Source organism: Theropithecus gelada, chromosome 3 (genome assembly GCF_003255815.1).
Source record: "Theropithecus gelada isolate Dixy chromosome 3, Tgel_1.0, whole genome shotgun sequence".
In the NCBI taxonomy this organism is placed as follows: Eukaryota; Metazoa; Chordata; class Mammalia; order Primates; family Cercopithecidae; genus Theropithecus; species Theropithecus gelada.
In genome coordinates, this window is record NC_037670.1 from 87,677,941 (window position 1) to 87,701,237 (window position 23,297).

At 43.4% G+C, this 23,297-nt stretch overlaps 2 protein-coding genes across 3 annotated transcripts in view; one reads left to right on the forward strand and one right to left on the reverse strand.

Moving 5' to 3' along the window:
- LOC112621638 (ubiquitin carboxyl-terminal hydrolase 22-like) overlaps positions 1-4,631 on the reverse strand; it is a 10,457-nt gene extending 5,826 nt beyond the window's left edge. Inside the window, 3 exon segments of the mRNA XM_025381070.1 lie at positions 1,317-1,475; positions 3,691-3,796; positions 4,511-4,631. Of these exon segments, the coding sequence (XP_025236855.1) occupies positions 1,317-1,475; positions 3,691-3,796; positions 4,511-4,631 (386 nt within the window).
- Positions 4,632-9,151: 4,520 nt separating this feature from the next.
- Positions 9,152-23,297, forward strand: part of C3H7orf31 (chromosome 3 C7orf31 homolog) — a 45,832-nt gene continuing 31,686 nt past the window's right edge. Inside the window, exons 1-3 of one of the 2 annotated variants that reach the window (XM_025379592.1) lie at positions 9,152-9,481; positions 10,112-10,269; positions 20,908-21,084. In XM_025379592.1, the coding sequence (XP_025235377.1) occupies positions 10,136-10,269; positions 20,908-21,084 (311 nt within the window). In that variant the 5' untranslated portion in view covers positions 9,152-9,481; positions 10,112-10,135. Of the gene's footprint in view, positions 9,482-10,043; positions 10,270-20,907; positions 21,085-23,297 lie in introns of those variants that run through there. The other variant, XM_025379593.1, reaches the window with a different exon arrangement.

Below are 23,297 nucleotides of genomic sequence, written 5' to 3' on the forward strand. Positions count from 1 at the left end.
CCATGTTGGCCAGGCTTGTCTCGAACTCCTGACCTCGTGATCCACCCGCCTCGCCCTCCAAAAGCACTGGGATTACAGGAGTGAGCCACCGTGCCTGGCCAACACTTTCACTTTATTGGAATTTATGACGAAGTTTAATTTAGTTGCAAAGGCCTTCTTTAAGAAGGTTTTGGTTTCCATCGTTTATTTACTAGTTTTCTGAATTTAGAACGTGATACCCCATTTTATTATGTGGACTTAGTGTTACAAAGTTGATGCTTTCAAAATTCTAAACATGCAAACTTTTGGCAGGGCACAGTGGCTCATGTCTGTAATACCAGCATTTTGGGAGGCTATGTTGAAAGGATCACTTGAGCTCAGAAGTTCAAGGCCAGCCTGAGCAATGTGGCAAGACTCTGTCTCGACCAAAAAAAATGAAAAATTTGTTTAATCACAAAATTATCTGGGCATGGTGGCACGCACCTGTGGTCCCAACTACTGGGGAGGCTGAGGCAAGAGGACGGTGTGAGCCCAAGAGATTGAGGCTGCAGTGAGCTATGATCATGCCACTGCACTCCAGCCTGTGCAACAGAGCAAGACCCTATCTCAAAAAATAAAATAAACATGCAACTTTGGTCCTATTGACTATGCAGCCAGACAGAAACCAAAAGCTTATACCTCTTCTAAGGAATACTTCCACTCAACAAGGACTCTTCTGTATTACCTTTAATTAATGCAAATAAAACAAGGACTATAAAACACTAGACAAAGTTTAGGAAGGTTTTCTGCTCCTTTTACAATTGTATGCTACGGCTACTTAAATACATTTAAAAGGAAAAAAAAAAAAAAAAGCTTCCTAAATGTTATTACTTATCCCAAATAAAGCAGTAAATGAACAATTTCAAAAATGGCCCTAAGCACAGAACATCACAACTAAGTTTTAATCACGTGTAGGGAAGGCTGTGGACCAGAGGGAGAGAGCTGGACGTTTCTCAGCTCACACTCCAGGGTCGGTGTCTACTACAAAGGCTAAAGGAGCATCCAGTTTGGCTCTCAACTTATTTACATGAGGAGGTTGGAATATCAGCTGCTGACAGCAACATCCGGCAGTGTGCAAAACTGGGGAACAGAAATATCAGCTGCTGACAGCAACATCCGGCACTGTGCAAAACTGGCCAAAACAGAAGACAAACTAGCCAACCCAGGCTAGTGCTGCATCTTTGCTCAGGCTCTGTCCTGGGCATGTAGAAGAAAAGCCCTCTTTTGGTTCTGATCAAGTACAGCCTTCCCGCCAGGAAGACGAGCCCCTTCCACGTGGGTGCAGGCAGGCTTCTCACCTTCGAGGCAGTCCATGATTGTGGTGGCTCCCAGACACGTGGCTTTCCTTGTTCACCATGCTGCCCTTGCTCCCTGGGCTCAGGGGCCAGAATGGGGTGGAACAGCTGGGCAGATGCAAGCTGATGTCCCAGAAGGGATCTATGGTAGTGGAGACACTGCTGGAAGCAAAGAGAGGGAACGATGCCCGTGAGGACTGATGCCCTCCCAGTTCCAGAGGCATCCTGGGGAGGAGGCTGCGCCCACACCCCTTCCCCATGGTGCCCTTTGTCTCAGGGACACTTGGGACTTGGGATCAAGAGCAGCAGAGCTCATACCCGACCTGTCTTGGCTCCCAAGGTGGCCCTGGGGAGGGATGTGTATGAACCCTGAAGCCAAGGGCTGCTCCTCAAGCAAGGGCTTCCCAGCCTGGAGACCATCATAGTCACTAAAGGGCTTTGGAAGAGGATAAACTCATGGGCCCCATCAGAGGCTCTGAATCCACCGGTCTATTTTACAGCTGCATCTGGAATCTGGGACCTGCGATCTAGGTGACACTGGAGACTTCCTTGCACACTTCACAGAGAGTGTGCCCCAGCCAGGCTGGACTTTTCTTTTCTTTTTTTTTTTTTTTGACAGAGTCTCGCTCCATCACCCAGGCTGGAGTGCAGTGGTGCCATCTTGACTCACTGCAACCTCCGCCTCCTGGGTACAAGTGATTCTTCTGCCTCAGCCTCCTGAGTAGCTGGGATTACAGGTGCCTGCCACCACGCCCAGCTAATTTTTTGTATTTTTAGTAAAGACAGGGTTTCACCATGTTGGCCAAGCTAGTCTTGAACTCCTGACCTCAAGTGATAGGCCTGCCTCGGCCTCCCAAAGTGCTGGGATTACAGGCATGAACCACTGCGTCCAGCCCCCAGCTGGACTTTTTTTTTTTTTATATACTTTAAGTTCTAGGGTACATGTGCACAATGTGCAGGTTTGTTATATGTATACATGTGCCATGTTAGTGTGCTGCACCCATTAACTCACCATTCACATTAGGTATATCTCCTAATGCTATCCCTCCCCCCACCCCCTCCCCACAATAGGACCCGGTGTGTGATGCTCCCCTTCCTGTGTCCAGGTGAATTGTTCAATTCCCACCTATGAGTGAGAACATGCAGTGTTTGGTTTTCTGTTCTTGCGATAGTTTGCTGAGAATGATGGTTTCCAGCTGCATCCATGTCCCTACAAAGGACACAAACTCATCCTTTTTTATGGCTGCATAGTATTCCATGGTGTATATGTGCCACATTTTCCAGCTGGACATTTAATGCTGCATTTCACAAGACCAGTTCCTTGCTAGAGATTTATTTGACAACACTAAAAACAAAAACTCACAGACTGGGAAATTTGCTCTCGATATTTATACAAGATTTAAATCTGAGACAATTTCCTGCTGACGGAATTCAGTAGTTGAGGGTCAGCAAGGAGGTCTAAACTGCTCAGAGCAAACTCGGTTCCTAATGCTTAGAGCCAAGGCCTCTAACGGTCTATGCTCCTTACAGAAAATTGCGTCCGTGACACAGCCAGCAGTGGCCTTTCCTGTTTTTCACTGGTCTTATGCAGACTACAGGTGGCAATCCATTATGGGTTCTGAAATTGTTTTAGTGGATCATGTCCAGGGTTTTTAAAACTTCAACTGCAGTAAAGAACAGAGCCAGGCACCGTGGCGCACACCTGTAGTCCCAGCTACTTGGGAGGCTGAGGTGGGAGGATTGCTTGAGCCCAGGGGTTCAAGGCTAGCCTGGGCAACATAAGACCCCATACCTAAAAATAAAACAAAACCCAGCAGCGTGCACTAAGGTTGGTTGAGAGGGTTCCTCTAATCTAACAAAACAGTAGATTCTTCCTGCACTCAATGCTTGGAGCTATAAGCAAAGACCACACCTCAAAAGAATTAGGGCCACTACATAGAGAAAATGGAACAGGAAACCATAAAATAATGAGAACTAACACACTTCAAAGCACATATGTAAATAATCTGCCATACGTGATCCAACCTTTCTTGAAGGGGGTTATTTTTTGTTTGTTTGTTTCCCGGTCAAGGACGAAAAGAAGAGAAATGTTGGGGGAAGCTTCCAAGAACACACTACTGGCTGTGGACAACACCAAGACCTCCACACAGAGGTCTCGCATCCCACCGGGACACCCGCCCCAGGATCTCCCCAAGAGGAAGCACCTCTACCCCACGACCTTCGCTCTCAGGGCGTCTGTTAACCATTTCTCTTGTAGCCTCCTTAAAGAACTCTCAGAGCACACACAGTTCTGGAGACTGGCAGCTCTGGAGACTGGGAGATGTCAGCACAGTCCCGGTGGGTTTCAACGCCACGAAGCACACGGCCTGTCACTTACTGGCAGACTTGGCAGGTGACGTCCAACTGCAGCCCACCAGTGAAGATCTGATCTATGACGCAGCTGCAGTGTTTGGGGTTGTTGGCCTTCTTCCTGTTGTCCTCACCTGGGGACAGAGCACGGCTCTGGGATTAACGTCTGTGCGCTCCAAAGATGGGGAGTCTCCAAGGGAAGAGCACGTTCACCCAGCAGAGACCTGAGGAACCCTGGGCCGATGCTTTAAAGGGCCACATGAGGCCGGGCGTGGTGGCTCTCGCCTGTAATCCCAGCACTTTGGGAGGCCAAGGCGGGCGGATCATGAGGTCAAGAGATCGCGACCATCCTGGCCAACATGGTGAAACCCCGTCTCTACTAAAAATACAAAAATTAGCTGGGCGTGGTGGCACGTGCCTGTGGTCCCACCTACTCAGGAGGTTGAGGCAGGAGAATCGCTTGAACCTGGGAGGCAGAGGCTGCAGTGAGCCAAGATCGCGCCACTGCACTCCAGCCTGGTGACAGAGCGAGACTCTGTCTCAAAACAAAACAAAAAAGCCACGTGAGGACACTCCTCATTTCAGCAGAGGGTCTCCTCATTATTTTAACGTGATGAGAAATCACAGCACTTGGATTTGTAATGTTTCTTTTTCTCATTCCCTAAGAAGAGACACACAGCTTCCATCTTGCCAAGAAAGCCCTCATAATACCCAAATGACTGAGTATAGGGTAACTGAGCACCTTTTTCATATAGAGAATGATTGAGTCAATATTTTTCTGGTAAGACAGCTAAACATACGGTGGGCCAGGTACACCCAAGGAAGCCCCTACAACCTCCCTCCCTGACTAGGTGTCACGGTGCCCTGAGTGCAGAATGCGACACCGCAGGATGCTCTGGAACTGTCCTCATCAGCTGGAGCCCCCGGGGGACAGCATGTCTTCCTGTTAGTTGCATCTGGAAGTGCCATGCCCACCCTCTCTATCCAATACACGTTTAATTCATATCTGTGTGTGTGGGTAAGTGAAGAAGAAACTTAAGTAGTGGAACTTAATACCTAATGTGGAATACATATTCTACATAACTTCACTCAATGAGACAGTAGGGATAGTGCATGGGGCCGTCTGTTTATAGGTCACAGTTCAAAGATGTTGAATCATGACAGAGGAATAGAGACTGATCACTGAGTCTTCTGAGCAGAGGTTTAAGATTAGAAAGAAAAATGCTACCCAGAAGGAACTCAAATTCATGGGACAAAATGTTAGAATATCCATGTAGGAAGATGCAAAGAAAGATAAATGGAAAGATGCCATGGAGGTCACAAGGACAAACAACTGCATGTAACCAAGGGCACATGGCCAGGTCACCTTGCTAAAGGGTTTCGACGATCATGTTTCTAAATGGAAGAACCTTACATTTCTTTTCAGACATTTCCAAGGGGATGAAATCAGAAGCACAAGAATCTTGGTTAGGAGACTGTGGACCGCTACAGCAAGAGTGCTGGCCCCAGTCAAGCACTTACCTCACTGATTACAACTGTCCACGGCTCCATGTCCCCATAGACTGTAGGTGCTAGGACAACCCCTGATGCATTCTAGGTAACTGGTAACTGTTTACTAAATAGCACATTTTATAAATGTGTGCATCAACGTCACTTCAGTGTTCACTACTAAATGACCACCTCGTTCCTTAGCTACTCAAGCCAAAAATAATAATAATATTATTATTGTTTTTCACATAGTAAATTTTTTATTGGAGGGGGAGAACAGCTAAAATCTACATTCTTAGAAAAATTTTAGTATGCAACACAATATTTTGAATTATAATCCTTGTGCTGCACATTATATTTCTAGGCTTATTTAATCGATCATAGTTGGCACGACTACAACCATAAAGACTGTTGAGATTACAATGCTCTTTACAAATAACTGTATTCAAGAAAAAAATTGAAATGACACCCACAAAAAAAGCTGATTGTGTTTTTATAATAAACAACAATGAAAGAAAGAAAATATGTTTTGAGAAGAATTTAAAGTACTGAACTTAGGTTAAATTATTTAATACAAAAAAGTATTAAAGTGTCATTTAACTCATTTGTAATTTAAAGCCAGCAGAATATACATACTTCTAATTGTCATCCTACTAAGAAGATACATATACTGAAATCAACAAAGTTTTAAGTTCTTCAGTTTTTAAAGATGCATAGTTTAACATTACTGAGACACTTTCCAACACATCTTCTAAGCAAGGCACCAGACTCCAAATTTTTTTTTTCACTTAAAAAATATTCACTGGGCTGGGTGCATGACTCACGCCTGTAATCCCAGCACTTTGGGAGGCCGAGGCGGATGGATCACCTAAGATCAGGAGTCTGAGACCAGCCTAGCCAACGTGGCAAAACCCCATCTCTACTAAAAATACAGAAAATCAGCCAGGCGTGGTGGCGAGTGCCCGCAATCCCAACTACTTGGGAGGCTGAGGCAGGAGAAGTGCTTGAACCAGGGAGGCAGAGGTTGCAGTGAGCCGAGATCATACCATTGCACGCCAGCCTGGGCGACAGAGACTCTGTTTCAAAAAAAAAAAATCATTTTACTAGTCTCTTCATTCATTTTCTGGTCTCTATAACAGATTTGAAGGAAAGTTTATAGACTGTAAGTCATGCTTTCTGTTATTATCTACCTCCTACTTATTCTTTACCTGAAGGTGAAATGTCTAACTGTGACTTGGAACTGTCATCGACCCACAGTATTCTAAGCATATATTATTTTCATTACCAAATTTCATCTTCCCAGCTTGAAGGACTACTAGCAAACTGAGGTAGTGACAAGATTGACATGTGAGAAGTCAAAAGAAGGCAATCTGAGGCTACTGACCCGCTGGCCATGTTATACCTAAGAAGTCAGTCACTTGAGCATCCCTGGGTAGGAGGCTACTGTGTGTTGTTGAGGTCACATCCACATCACCTGCTGGCTGAGATGGAGTGAGTTAAATCACAAAAGTTAAGAGTAAAGAGTGTTGGTCAAATGAATAGACCTAATCCTGATATCCCTGAGAATTTCAGATGGAGAAGCATTTTCAAAGAAAACAATTGTTTCACAATGATCTGACAATGAATTTTTCTTGCCTGTAAATTTTATTTGAAAAATGATAAGGATAAAAATAATTACATTTTTCTTCCTTTTACACTTATTTGACCTAAAATAAAATTTCAAACCCCCTAGAACCTGGAGGCTATCACCACATATCCTGATCATTCAACCTGGAGTTGACATACCTTTTCCGGTGTCACCACCATCCATGTACATACATGGCTAATGATGCATCTTCATCATATGCCTCTGATTAAATCTATCATGCTCAGTTACTCCTCCCAGGAAGAATCAAGCCACAGGAAAATAGGACTAAGGCTGAGGATGAGAAAAAGGTGAAGTATGGAAAGTACTGGAAGACTGGGGACATGAAGTGGGTTGGGGAGACAAGGAATTTAATGGGAGATCCTGAACACACAGGAGCAGAAAAGGGGCAAAAGCTTACAATGAACTACCAGAAATTGGAGGGGAAATAAAGATGTCAAAGATAAAAGCCAATTTCACCTAATGTACAACTCTGTCTCCAGCAGGATCTACTCCTCCAGGCTTAGTGGGCGGTAACTATTGCAAGGTTGGCAGAGATGCGGGGACTAAGAAATAAACCAAGACTACAAAATTACCACTGTGCCTACTTCAATACACCTTTCTTCCCCCACTCCAGGTAACACTCACATAGAAAGCACAGCACAAAATGAATGCCCACTGGTTGGTTAGTAAAAAGTTGTAAAGTAGGCAGAGAATGGAAAAGGCACCATCGTACTGTTACCAAGCAAAGGAGGCTCGCTGCCCGAGGCACTGGAAGTCAATACTGTAACACTGGGTTTTTGATAAAATAAAAACTGTTATTGCATGTCAACCAACAAAGAAATAGGAAGTCCAGCTCAAATCTGTCTCCCTGTTAGGGCAATTATTAGAAATGGTTTTGAGTGTGGATTCCGGGATTAGCAGGTGCGCAGTGGAAGGAAAGAGGAAGTCTGGGAAGTCCTTGGGCATGTGCTCCCGTCTCTTCATGCTACCTAAGGGTTCCACGTGCAAATTCAGTGAGGAGTTACTATGAAACATGCCATAGAAATTCAGCTGTAAGGTCAGCAAGCTGGGTCTGTGCAGACTCTAGTTGGCCTTATAGGTTCCAATGGATTTCAGCCAGTTTTATTAACCTACAAGCCCAGGCATTTCAGCATTTCAGCAATTTGTTTCTTTTATCTGCCATCCTGTAAACGCAAGAATTTCTATGACTGTTTTCTTTAACTCTTTGGCACACAGTTTCAACTCCCTTCTTCTCAGAGGTTGTCATTCTCACCCTCACCTTCTGGTTCCTGCAGGCTCAGTTCTAGCCTCCCACATTGTATTAGTTTTTTCTCACAATGCTATAAAGAACTGCCCAAGACTGGGTAATTTATAAAGGAAAGAGGTTTAGTCAATCTCACGTGACTGGGGAGGCCTCAGGAAACTTACAATCATGGCAGAAGGCCAAGGAGAAGCAGTTACCTTCTTCACAAGGCGGCAGAAAGGAGACGTGCTAAGAGAAGGGGAAAGAGCACCTTATAAAACCATCAGATCTCGTGAGAATTCACTCACTATTGCGAGAACAACATGGGGGAAACTGCCCCCATGATCCAATTACTTCCACCTGGTCTCTCCTTTGACATGCGGGGATTATGGGGATTACAATTCAAGATGAGATTCGGGTGGGGACACAAAGCCTTACCATATCACACATATCATACACAGAGCCTAACCTCCCCACATCCCATTCCTTCATGGGGCGGGGGGGGGGCAAGTGGGGAGGGGGGTGACATCCCTGTTCTCAGCCATCACAGGAAGTCATGACCCTGCAGGTGCAGAGACGTGGCTCACATTTGTATCTTTTGGGGAAACTGAGATAATCAAGGTGGGGCTAGGCTCTGGGGACGAGGCAAGTAAGGGACTTTGCCACGTCCGCACCCACCAGGCAAGGAGCAGAGGCTCTGTTAGGGCGCCATGCCAGGGGCTGCAGTTTCAAAATCCTGCAGACTCCACCCTCGATCTGGCCGCACTGTCCTCAATCCTGCGAGGTGACCTGGGGAGGGAGGACAGGTCGCATGCTCCGACCTCACCAGGGACTCCACTGGACCAGAGTTCTTCCTCCGCCCAGTCCACATGAGAACACTCCGTGGCCGGCCGGGAGACAGCTGCAGACCTGGAAGCCCTGGAAAAAGAAACTGATATCGCCATCGCCGCCGCCGCTAGAGGGCGCCTGGGGGCGAGGCGCGGGTGGGGCCAGGCGGTGTCCTACAGGAGGCAGGGCGGCGAGCCGAGAGGGGCGGGGCAAGGGACCGGGAGGCGGGGCCAGCGGCCGCAAGGCGGAAGAGCCCCTCTCACCTCTGACCCAGCGCCTCCCGCTCTCTTCACTCTCAGTCCTTCTTCGCGTTGTTGCCAGTGTCGCATCGCTGGGCTCGCTTCCTCCGAGGTCTCTAAGAGCCGCCTACTGCGCCCCGCCCGCCACCCGGAAGCCCCCAGCCCCTCAAGGACGCATCACTTAGTGCCGCGCTCACGGCTACCGTCACAAGCGCCCCCAGCCCCACCCTACCCCGGCCTGCCCGCCGTCCTTCTCCCGCCCCCGCCCCTGCCTGCCAGCTCCACCGGGCCGCAGGTGCGGACGACCTCAAAATTCCTCGGCCAGCGAAGGCCGCCAGCTGCAGGGAGCGGAGGGGAGGCGCGGTCCCGCAGCGCCCCCAGACTCATGTCCCAGGTGTGTCCAGACCCCCGAGGCACGGCTCGCAGGGCGATGACAGCCCGCGAGGCTCGGCCTCGGCCCCCCGCACCCTTGGTCCCAGCTACGCCGCCTCCTGGCCTTCCCCCAAGTCCGAGGGAGAGGTGGGATTCTCCCCGACGCAGTGGAAACCTGGAATCCCCTTTAGAGTCCCGTTCGTGCTGCACCCTTGACTCCACCATCTGCAAACGGATTCTTGTCCGGAATCCCCGAAGCCTTTAGGACAGCTCTTATTCTGTTGAATGAAGAGTCCCTAATTTTCGGAAAGACCACAGGCTAAAAGTCAACTGAGTTTTCTTGATTAGTTATAGTTAAATTTGAGGCAGGAATTGAATTTCAGTTGATAGCCACAAAGCGGACTGGTACGAACCTACTGGATGGTCATTCTGGTGACTACTTGGAGGCACCTTCCACTTTGTGGATTTGTTTCAGTTGAAATTCATTTCCATAGAACTTACTTAGGTCTCTATTACTGATTTGACCGCTTTCAGTGCAGAGGGAAGCCTGTGATTTCTGTGCAGCGTCAGGTTGAACAATTTAACAGTGTAAAATATGTTTTCTGCCTGCCTTGAGTCGACAAGCCAAATGTCCCCTCCTTTACTTTTCCAGGTTGTGCCTTTTTAGCCAAGAAGCATGGAGGTCATTCACGGCAGGCCCTACTGTTGCAGGGAGCTTGAAGGAGCTGACATACTGTCCAACACCTTTTACTCTAATGAATTGCACACCCCCCTCCAAACGACTACTCGCCCAACTGCCTCAGAGGACAGGTAAAACAAAAACTAGAAAAAGCAAAAAAGAAAAAGCAGTTTTAATGTATTAGTGTATTTTATTATGTGATGAAAAACATGTATTGTTCTGGGGCTCTTCTGTTTTTTGTTTGTTTGATTTTGAGACAGAGTCTCACTCTTGTCACTCAGGCTGGAGTGCAGGTGTGATCTCGACTCACCCGGACCTTCGCCTCCCAGGTTGAAGTGATTCTCCTGCCTCACCTTCCAGAGTATCTGGGATTACAGGCATGCTCCACCATGCCCAGCTAATTTTTTTGCATTTCTAGTAGAGACAGGGTTTCACTATGTTGGCCAGGCTGGTCTCAAACTCCTGACCTCAAATGATCCACCCACCTCGGCCACCTGAAGTGCTGGGATTACAGGCGTGACCACTGAACCGGGCTGGGGCTCTTCTGCTTATCATATCACAGGGAAGGCAAAACGTGGCAATTAACTGAACCGTCAAGTGTCTGTAAGGAACTCGAGAAGTAAGTATAAAAGCCAGACATCATATTCATCCACTACATTCTAAAATCGTAGAATGGCCCGTTCCTTCATTGGGAAATTAATATGTTGTAATCAAAAACTATTATAAAGAGTACTGTATTGGTTCCCTAACATGCCCTTCTACCGTCTAGAATTTGCTGCTTATAGTTGTGTAAATTTTTGCTTCACCAAATTCCCTGTAGCACATTAATTACACATTATGATTTAATTTATGAAAAGCAGTTTGGTGATTTCTCCAAGAACTCAAAACAGAGTTACCATTTGACCCAGCAATCCCATTATTGGATTCTAAGTTGTTCTTATAAGTTGTTCTATCAAAGGAATATAAGTTGTTCTACCATAAAGACACAGGTATGTTCATCGAAGCACTATTCACAATAGCAAAGATATGGAATCAGCCTAAATGCCCATCAATGGTTGACTGGATAAAGAAAATGTGGTACATATACACCATGGAACACTATGCAGCCATAAAAAACGAGATCATGTCCTTTGCAGCAACATGGATGGAGCTGGAGGCCGTTATTCTAAAGCAAACTAACACAGGAACAGAAAACCAAATATCACCTATTCTCACTTATAAGTGGGAGCTAAACATTGAGTACACATGGAGACAAAGAAGGGAACCACAGACACCAAGGCCTACTTGAGGGTGGAGAGAGGGAGGAAGGCGAGGACCAGAAAACTACCTCTTGGGTACTGTGCTTATCACCTGGGTGACAAAATAATTTGTACACCCAACCACTGCAACGTGTAATTTACCCGTATAACAAACCTGCATATGTACCCCTGAACCTAGAAAAAAAGTTTTTAAAAATAATTACAATGAAAAATATTGCACCTAACATATCTAATGATTACTATGTGTCAGCACTCTACCAAATGCTTTGTATGTAGTAATTCGTTTAATCCTCATGACAACCCTATGAGATAAGTACTACTGTTATCTGCATTTTACATATGAAATAACAGATACACACAAGGAGTTTGCCAAGATCTTAGTGTCAGCATTTCCTCTATTGTATTTACTTGAATCATTTTGAGGAAAGGAAAAGAAAAAAACACCTCAAAACACCTGGACAATGAAAAAATGACTGGTTGTCTGCTTGTTTTGTGGAGTTCTTTTCTTTCTTTTTTTTTTTTTTTTTTTTTTTTTAGACGGAGTCTCGCTCTGTTGCCAGGCTGGAGTGCAGTGGCACAATCTCGGCTCACTGCAACCTCCGCCTCCTGGGTTCAAGCAATTCTCCTGCCTCAGCCTCCCGAGTAGCTGAGACTACAGGCGCACACCACCACACCCAGCTAATTTTTTTGTATTTTTAGTAGAAACGGGATTTCACCATGTTGGCCAGGATGGTCTCGATCTCCTGACCTCGTGATCCATCCACCTCAGCCTCGCAATCATTTAAGAATTCTTTAGGAAACCAGGCAGGCAGTCACCCAACCTCAGTTTAAACACTTCCAAAAAGGACAGCACTTCCACACCAGGCAGTCCATTCCACTTTTGGATGCTCCTGATTGTTAGATCATTTTCTTTCTAATGAGAACAATTTTTTCCCTTGTAATTTCTGCCTGCTGATTCTGGTTCTTCCCTCTGAAGCTATGCAAATAGTAATTCATCGTCCCATGCTAGCAGCCCTTCAAAATCTGAAGATTCTCTTGGCCCCTCTGAGAGTTCTGTTTGCCAGACTAAACACTGATTCTCACAGATTCAGCTCCTTTTTCTTCTTGCACTTAGCCTTTCACCATCTCGATCAGACTTCCACAGGTCTTCTCCAGTTTACAAACATGCTGTTTATATTAATAAAGAAAAAGAATGATTTTTCCATAATTATAAAACTAACACACATTCCTCATAATGTAGAAATCATAGAAATCTGTAAGGAAAACAAATTCTTTCTGTTTCCAACAGAAAAATTATGAAAATGAGGCACAGGAAAGAAACCCTCTGTACTTCCTTTATCCAGAGATAATAACTACTGTGTTAACATCTTAATATGTATCCTCTCCAATTTTTTTAAATGTAAAGATCATATTCAACATTTTTTAAATCAATTGCTATTTTCACTTAATGAAAAGAAATATTCTTATATTGGGGGAAGAGGAGCTCTTGTCACTTCTGGGTCAGTCCTGGCTGCCCCTACTCCTCTACCGTTGACCTGATTCACAAGAGTGGTTTTCAGCCCTTAATTCCCGTTCAGCTCCAAGGGCTATCACATTAGGCAGAGCTTCACTTGAGTCAAATGAAATTCTTAGTGGATTGTGTGTGATCTGGGAACGGGCAGTTGTCCCTGGCTCAAAAACAGCAATGTGAGGTTTCATATTTGGCCTAAAGGAATCCAAGAATTTAGGGCTGCCATGTCTGAATGCACCACCAAAAAGCACTGTCAAAGGCTTCTCACTGAAATGTTGATCCCCTCTACCTAAAAGGTCCTGTAGTTGGTTAGTGATCGGCTCCAAAACCCTTTAACTGGCATGAAATTTAAGAGAAGCACATTTTTTGTTAACTGACTATAAAATTCAACACGATATATGGTCAACTATAAACTACAAAAAGGTATTATTTGAAGCTCTATCTAGGTACAACCATGTGTCTGGCTACTAATAACTACAATTTGCTTTCCCTTTTTATTTCACGTGAATTATTTCCTTTCACAATCCCCAGACTGAGAAAACCAGGATGATCATGTGTTCTCAGAACCCCTCCTCTTAACCCCGTCTTAAAAAGCAGCCAGACAGCTTACAAAAGAGTCTCTTCTCTCAGTGTTAGTGATGGAACGGCTCTGGGCGGTGATCGCAGGATACCAGTGGTCCGTCTGTTCTATCATTGCTGAGGCTCACTTCTCCAGACCAGGTGCAGGGTCCATGGCTCCCAATTTGAATCACAAGGTATCTCAGCAGCAAAATAAAACAATACAAAACAGAAAGCCCCTGGTTTTTCAGGATTACCTTCATAATGGTAAGGATGAATGTGAGCCCTAGCATACGTCTGCACTCAGCAGCTTAATTTTCTAAACATGGATATACTTAAAGGGACACTCTTTGTAAATACCGTGATGTATCCAGGTACAACTTAGATCATGTAGGCTGTACCTACAGCTTAGATGCAACCATCATGGCCCTCACTTGGCAGTTTTAACAGTGACGCAAAACAATTTCCTCACATCAGCCTACTTTTTTTTTCTTTTCACGATAGGTGAGGTGAATACAAAAATTAGCCAGGTGTAGGGGCTCACACCTGTGGTCCCAGCTACTTGGGAGGCTGAGGTGGGAGGATCACTTGAGCTTAGAGGCAGAGGTTGTAGTATGCCAAGATCACACCACAGCACTCCCGACTGGGCAACAGAGCGAGACCCTGTCTCAAAAATCAAAACAAAATAAAACAAGACAAAAATAGGTGACGCAGTCTAGCTGCCCTGTTACCCAGGACTGGTCTGCAGACAGGGTACTTCAAAATCACCTGAGGAACTTCCTAGAAAGACAGATTCCCAGGCTTCCTCTGTGGACATGCTGACTCCCCAGGTCTGAGGTGGGGCAAGGGAATCTGCATTTTTAAGTTTTTCAGCTTACATTGAGAACTACTGGGCTAGCAGCACTGAAAATGTAAGAAAACCAGGACTACGGTTCTGGCTTACCTGATGACCAAGAGTAAGTTAGTTGTTACACTTTAATGACTTTATTCAAGTGGATTTTTTAGAACAATTATGCTAGCCACTATTTTATATAAACTTGCTTATCTCCATTAAAAATATTAAGTATATAAACAGGTAGTTTTTTGTTCTCATTTCTTCTGTTGAAAATTTAAGTGTGGCAGGAACAGCTACTCAAAATCATCAAGATTCCTATCCCCTTTTTCATTCAGCTGACTTCTCCTTACTTCTAGCAAGTTCTCTTAGCTCACAGGGCAAACATATCCATTAAGGAAGTGCCTTGAGAACTGCTTAGGATTTCATTATATAATAGAATTTCATTATAGAATTTGATTATCAGTTCCCATTTTGTTTCTGGATTCACTTTGCTGTTTTCTGACTCTTAAAACATTTTTTTAAATAATAGTTATCTGCCAACTAAAAATGAGGGTTATGTTTATTTCAAGCTTTTCTTTAATCATGCCTCCCAGTAATTACTGGCTAAATTACTGAATTTGGGACTTGATGCACAAAATCTTGTACAGTGACTTTAAAATGAAATATTGGTTCATCTATAGGGAATGTACCTTTTCAAAAACAAGTAAACAATTTTCTATTGCTAGAGATGGTAGCACCAATAATTTGATAATTATTCTCTTTGTTATAGAGATGTATTTTATTTACATTGAGAACTACTGGGCTAGCAGAAAGGGAGAGAGAGGGAGAGATAGAGGGAGAAAGAGGTGAGAGAGACAGTGAGAGAGAGGGGGAGGAAAAGAGGTAGAGAAAAAGGGAAGCGGAGACAGAGAGGAAAAAAGAAAGGTTTAAAATTTCATTAAAATTATTAAAACATAACCCTCATTTTTAGTTGGCAGATAACTATCATTTTTAAAAAATGTTTAAGAATCAGAAAGCAACGAAGTGAATCCAGAAACAAATGGGAGCCTATAATGAAATCCTAAAATTATTACATCCTAAAATGTCAATTTTTATTTTAATTTGGTTCCTTCTCTACAATTCTGTGAGTATTAAGGCTAAGGGGAGGGAGACGTGATACCTTAAAGTAAGAGGGAAATATGACTTATTTATGCATTGTCTTTTATTTTAAATGATTTCCTGCAACTTTCCAGCTTTAGGTGGATGCCAGTCCAAATGATTGATTAGCATTTTCTACCGGCTCATCTTCCGGGGACAATGTAATATACGGGGGTCAGATGTTGAGAAATTGACTCATTTAGGTTTTGAATGTAACTTTTACAAACTTAGATATTAAAGCTTAGGTTGTCATTAATCAAATGCATTTAAATATTTTTAACTTGTCATGTCCCCGAAACCGTGTCTCTTGATCGTTTTCAGACAGCTAGAGAGGACGTAGAGGTCTGAGAGCTGAATGCCAGCATCCCTTCTACAGCACTCCAAATCAGTGGGCCCAGGACTCTCCTTGCCTAGCTAGTGCAGGGTTAGCAAACTTTTTCTGTAAAGAGCCAGATGCTAGGCTTTACCGTCTCTGTCCAACTCTTCAACTCTGCCATTGTGGGGCAAAAGCAGCCACAGACTGTAGATAGTTCATAAATGAATGGTCATGGCTGTATTCCAATAGACTTTTATTTACAAAAACAGGCAGGGAGTTGGATTTGGCCCATGGGCCATGCCTTGCCAACCCTCAATCTAGTGACTTCACAGGATAATACATTCCACTTACAAGACAGTCCTGAGTGTTGCTTCTTCATTCTATTCAACAATTATTCCAGGTGGAGGAGAGAGGGCTTATGTTAAGCCAAGCACTGCACTGGTAAAGAGAAAAAAGTTGCTCCACAGTTCATACGTCTTTCTCCTTCCCTCTCTCTCTCTCCCTGTCTCTCCCCTTCTCTCTCCCTATCTACCTATCTCCCCTTCTCTTTCTCACTCTCTCTCCCTTTCTCTCCCTCCCTTTTTCTCCCTCTTTCTTCCCCCTTCCTCCTCTCACCCTCCTCCCCAACCCTTCACCCCACCCCCCTTCCTCTCCTCCATGTTCCTGAGTGACTGCCACTGTTCTCACGGTATAGTCCAGAGGATTTTGAAGGATAGGATACTGTCCTTGTTTTCCTCTCATGCTCCACCTTTCACCGTGGCCCTTCTCTACATGCCCCAAGTTCTGGAATTCTATATCAACTCTTCTAATATAGTTCAAAATTCAACTGTATTTTCTCAACCCCTAAGATCTGGGTAAGTTCTACTCAAATCTTTACTCATGCCTTGTAGAATACCTCCAGATTTATCCAAGTTCCCAGGATAAGGATAGGGATAGCATTTGAAAGTCTCATGGTCACTTCTGACTTTGGGTTCCTGGTGGCACTTAAAAGAACACACTGGCCCAGATGTGAAACTCAGTCATCCCTCATTTTTCTCTAAAGACCTTGTCCATGCAGAGCATTTGTGAGCCTGGTAAACTTCACTGAACTGTTGGGGATCAGGAGGGAGAGTCACACCATGCCATGCTACATGTAACCAAAACACCTTATAGCCATAACTTCCACATTCTTAAAAGGTCTTTAACCAGCTGTCACCAAGGGTTTCTCCCTGGGTTTCCAACCAGTGCAGTCCCCAGTAGCCTCACCATCCTGCTGGCTCCTCTCATCTCCCTCTTCCTTTACTCCCCTTTCCTGTCCTCTCCCTCTTTCAAGAGCAAACAAACACATTTCTCCCACTGCAGAGCAGTTTAATCAGTCTGAGCTTGCCTGAGCTCCTACCAACACCCATACTTTCAGAGTCTGTGTCTACACCAAGTGGCTTAGCAGAATATTTTACCAAACAAAAGTAATTCTTCCCTAAGAGAGATTCTAGACTAAAGCCAACACTGTCAAGAATTTTCCAGTCTGTTAAACTCTAGGCCTTGCTACCTGCTATTCCCTTGCATGCCCCAGTATTTCCTCTCTTTCCTCTAGATAACTCCTACTCATCCTTTAGAACGCATCTTGTGATTCCCCCAAGAATCCTTCCTCCTGAAAGGATTCCTGTTTGTCCTGCAAAGTGCCTTATAGGTATATACCATAATACCAATCCAGGACCACTTAAATCCAAGCTTAAGTTTAGGGTAGATGCAAACTGGGGCCACAGGGGAACTGGTTAACTTCCGACTCACCTTGAACAGGAGAGGGTAAGCATTTTAAGGTCCCAGCTTCTTGTGTAGATGGTCTCCTTTAGTTTCCTCACTTGGCTGATTTCCATATCCCTCACCTTAAAACAAAAATGTAAATTTGCCGGGATTGACCCTACCCTAAGGGCAGAAGTGGCTTCCCTGCTTGCTTACTTCACTGGGTTCCTATTTACCCTCTAGTACTCATCCCTTTCTGTCTTGTCAAAAAGTTAGTTGTTTTTAAGATTTTTTTTTTCTCCTCCCAGTATTTTTAGTTATTTTCAGTGGGAAGTTTGGTCCAAATAACCTAGGCCGCCATTACTGGAAACTGAAAGTCATTAAATCCTTCCTAATTAGGAAGCAGAACTTTCGCCAGATACATTTGCAGGTGTTTTTGTGAGGCTGTGTTCCTAACCAGATTTCATTCCTCTCTCACAGAAAGCAGTACAGGAAACAAATCCACCTCTTTGGCCTTACTCATTTATTCAGTAGTATTTATTGGGTACTTCCTGTGTGCCAGGCACTGGGGTAAAGCCTGGTTGCAACAGTGAGCCAATAGAATCCCTGCCCTTCACTCCTTTGTTAAGAAAAAGCAGGGAGAATCATCTGAGCTACCAGTTTCAAGATTAGATAAGCCCTACCAACCAATTTAGGAAACCCCCATATCTCCAGTCCACTGCATAGTACTGTTGTAAGGGGTGGGACTTGGAGATATGATTACCATACAAGGTAACTGTTGAATAGAATAGTGCTTCTAAAACTTTAGCATGCACAAGAATCACCTGGAGGGCTTCTTAAAACATTACTGCACCCCATCCCCAGAGATTCTGATTCTTAGGTTCTGAGATGGAGCCTGAGGATTAGCATTTCTAAGAAGCTCTTAGGAGATGCTTATGCTACTAGTCTAGGGACCACTATTTGAGAACCATTGTTGTAGTAGCCCTAGATAAAACTTATGAGCAAGTAGCTCCTTTAGAAGATTAGAAATACTCCTTTACAATACTCTCCGTTTTTGAAAATCCAAAAATAATCTGTAGCCAAGACCATTTAATGAGGAAGAAGGATTTTCAACAAATAGAGCTAGGACAACTGGATATTCACATGCAAAAGAACAGATGCATGAGATCCCTTATCTCATATTATATCCAAAATTAACTCATCCTGAATCAAAGACCTAAGCGTAAGGGCTAAACTGTAAAATACTTAGAAGAAAACATAGCAGTAAATCTTCATGGCCTTGGATTTGCAACTGTGTTCTCAGATATGACATCAAAAGCATAAGCAATGAAAGGAAAAACAGATCAAGTGAACTTCATCAAAATTAAAAACCTTTTTTTCTTCAAAGGACACTATCAAGTAAGTAAAAAGAAAATGCACAGAATAGGAGAAAATATTTGCCTATTATACCTGACAAGGGACTTGTAAGTAGGATATATAAAGAACTCTTATAACTCAAAAATAAGACAAATAACAAAAAATGCAAAGGATCTGAATAGATATTTCTCCAATAAAGATATTACCAATAGGAACATGGAAAAAAATGCTCAATATCATTAGTCATTGGGGAAATGCAAATCAAAACTACAATTAGATACCACTTCACATCCACTAGAATGGCAATAATTCTTTTAAATTTTAACAGAAAATAACAAGTGTTGGCAAAGATGTGGAGATATTGGAATCCTCATACAATGTTGGTAAGAATGTAAAATGGAGCAGCTACTGTAGAAAACAGTTTGGCAGTTCCTCAACAAATTAAACAGAATTACCATATGATCCACTTCTAATTTAATTCCCCAAAGAATTAAAAACAGATATTCAAACCAAAATTTGGACATGAATATTCATAGCAGTATTATTCACAAGAGTAAAAAGTGAAAATAACCCAAATGTCCATCAACTGATAAATGGTGAAACAAAACGTGATATATCTATATGGTAGAATATTACATAGCCATTAAAAGGAATGAAGGGCTGGGTGCTGTGGCTCATACCTGTAATCCTAACACTTTGGGAGGCCGAGGTGGGGGGGGATCACCTGAGGTCAGGAGTTCAAGACCAATCTGGCCAACATGGTGAAACCATGTCTCTACTAAAAATACAAAAAATTAGCCAGGCGTGGTGGCGGGCAGCTGTAATCCCAGGCACTGGGGGGGCTGAGGCAGGAGAATCACTTGAACCCGTGAGGTGGAGGCTGCAGTGAGCCAAGATCACACCATTGCACTCCAGTCTGGGCAACAAGAGTGAAACTCCATCTTAAAAAAAAAAAACAAATAAATAAATAAATGGAATGAAGTATGGACACATACTACAAAATGGATGAACCTTGAAAATATCATTATCCCAAGTCGAAGCCCATCATAAAAGGCCATGTGTTATATTATTCTATTTACAGGAAATGTCCAGAATAGGCAAATCTACAGAAAGTAGATTAGTGTGATAGTTGCCGAGGGACAGACTGAGGGTGGGGAGTATAGGGGATAATGGCTTAGGAATACAAGGTATTCTTGAGATGATGAAAATGTTGTAAAGTTGACTGTGGGGATGCTCGCACTTATCTGTGAATAAACTTTAAGGCCATTGAATTATACACTTTATTTTTTAATTAATTATAAATTTATACAATAGTGACAGGGTCTTGCTATGTTGCCTAGGGTGGCCTTGAACTCCTGAGCTCAAGTAGTCCTCCTACCTCAGCCTCCCAAAGTGCTAGGATTATCGGTATGAGCCACTGCACCTGGCCTGAATTGTACACTTTAAATGGATGAATTGTGTGGCAAGTTAATTCAATCTCAATAAAGCTGTTTTTAAAAATAAACACATGGGCAGATGCAGTGGCTCACACCTGTAATCTCAAGCACTTTGGGAGGCCGAGGCAGGTGAATCACCTGAGGTCAGGAGTTCAAGACAAACCTGGGCAACGTGATGAGACCCCCCGTCTCTACTAAAAATGCAAAAATTACTTGGGTATGGTGGCACGCCCCTGTAATCCCAGCTACTTGGGAGGCTGAGGTGGGAGAATTGCTTGAACCCAGAAGGCAGAGGCTGCAGTGAGCCAAGATCATGCCACTGCACTCCAGCCTGGGCAACAGAGTGAGACCCTGTCTCAAAAAAATAAATAAATAAAATTTAAAAAATAAAAAACACACTACAACTGATGACCAAAAAAAGGATAATCTGTAAGTCCTCCGAAATTTAACCTCATTCTTTCAGCAGTCCCATGATGCCTAAATAACCAGTATCATAATCTACCTGACACTGAGAATTCTGTGTTCTGAAGATTTAATCTGAAAATTCTTATGAAGTGGTAGGAATTTTATGCAATCCGTTATGCAGTTTTGTGCATCTGTTTTGTTGCTGAGGCTGTTTAAAGTCTCTCTTTTTTCACAGGTATCAGGAATTAAGGGAGTCACTTCAACAATGTAGACTTCCTTGGGGCGCTGAAAGAGAGTATGGTGGGATAATACCGATTTCACTCCCCGAGGACCACAGGCCAAAGTGTGAGCCTCCTCGTGTCATGGGCAAAGGACATCAGCATTACGGATTTGGTGGAGAAACCTGGCCAAGGTAAATAAACTTTCTGCCATTCACAGAAAGTGTCTTTATTATCCATTTTTCTTTATTTCTATTGTGAGTCCTTTGTTTGCTTAAATCTGTCTTCAAAGTTATTTCTTTTACTATTTATGAAAAGACACAGAATGAAACACTAATTTCTAATTGTGAAATAATAATAAATGAATGGTTTTTGCTGTCCTTAGTGATGTTAAAATATTGTGATCAGAAATTTTGATTCATTTAATTCCTTTACTTATCATATCTTACCTAAAACTAAATGGGAATGTTCCTGAGATAGAAAGAGAGAAAAACAATTAAATGTTAAATATTTTTGAGCAAAGACCTGGCCTAATTTGTACAGATGCTCTTGGTTTTTGGAACTTTTGATTTGTAATTTGTCAGTCTTTTTGATAATCACTAGAATCTGCTGGGCGTTGTTTTCGAGTGTTAAAACCTTTCAATAATAGTCTATAAATCTTAAAGTCACTCAGCAACTCTATTCAAAACATATTAAAATTCAAGAGAAAGAAAAAAAATCTGAATAGCAAATGTCATATTAAATATTTCCTAAGGATTAAGACATTTACTCAGAGCAGAGTCTATCCTACACTTGGCACAGAGCCTGCTTCCCCCTGCTTTATCTAATAATCCTGATTATCTGGCTCATGAACACTTTAGTTAACTAATTCTTTGTTCTAAAGCAGGTAAAAGAAATAAATTAAGGAAGACAAACCACAGCAAGAGAGAGAAACATTAACAACAGGGACATGTGCCGCCGGTGACCTTGTGAAAGCCTTAGAAAAGCAATAAAAAGCAGACAAATAAAAAGTCACAGGCCAATTAGAAAGATTCAGACATCAACACACATAGATAGTGAGGACCTCACGTTCATTCATTCACTCAACAGACGTGTTGAAGCCCATGCTCTCATGGAACTGCAATCTCTTTGTGAAGCAGATACTGCCATCCTTGTTTTACAATGAATAAACAGACCCGAGAGATTCAGCACCTTTCCTTGGGTCAGACAATTATAAAGTTGTTAAATAGCGATTTGAGTCCAGATTTATTGACTCCAACACCTCAACTTCTTTTTATCTGTTCATTTTATTTATGCAATCTGTTTATTCATTTATCTGCTCTGTAATTTAAGTATAGGAAGCATTGTTCTGGAGACTGGGGAGATAGCTCTGTATGAAATTTACAGCTACTGCCCTCCCAAAATTTAAATATTAAAAAATGCACAATGCTTTGTAAGAATTAGAAGTATTCATACAGAATTCCAGTGTGTAAAAAGAAAGCCAAAGACGTGTTTCTTAAGGGCAATCTACTTCGAAATGAGATTGGTGCATGATCTCTTACTGAATGTGCAGGGAGAGAGAGAATACTTGTTCCACTCAGAATGCCAGTTATACCTGGCATATCTCTTAATTTTTTTTTTTTTTTTTTTTGAGATGGAGTTTCACTCTTGTTGCCCAGGCTGGAGTGCAGTGGCATGATCTCAGCTCACTGCAACCTCCCCCTTCTGGGTTCAAGTAATTCTCCTGCCTCAGCCTCCCAGCCTAGCTGGGATTACAGGTGTGCGCCACCATACCCGGCTAATTTTGTATTTTTAGTAGAGACAGGTTTCCTCCATGTTGATCAGACTGGTCTCGAACTCCTGACCTCAAGTGATCCACCTGCCTCGGCCTCCCAAAGTGCTGAGATTACAGACGTGAGCCACCGCGCCTGGCCAGTCCTGTTCTTCTTAAACTAACCATTGCTCTCCAGTCTGGGCAACAAGAGTGAAACTCTGTCTCAGGAAAAAAAAAAAGAGAGAGAGAAAAGAACAAGATTATGGGAGGATATTAGATTAGCTCACAAAACTGTGGGATGCCTAGAGAAATAGGCTCATTGTTCGGCATCCAGGAATAGTGGCCAACTCACTGCCAGGACTGGCCTCATCAGGGAGGAAGTGCCTCTTTAACTGGACACCTCTGCTGCCACCTTATTGGCAGTTTGGATGCCCCTCATGAAGCTCATGTTCTCAGGCTACTCACAGTCAAATCAAAGTCTAGTATAGATGGGGATGATTGGCAGAACTTAGGGCACATTTGCACCCTGGCTGCTAGGAAGGCTGGGAAATGGGGTGTTCCAAATGTGGGAAACTAGCAAAATGTAGACAGGGTATTGTAAGGATGATAGTCTTGAGTGCCAGTGGACTGTCACTCTGAACAACAGCTGCAACA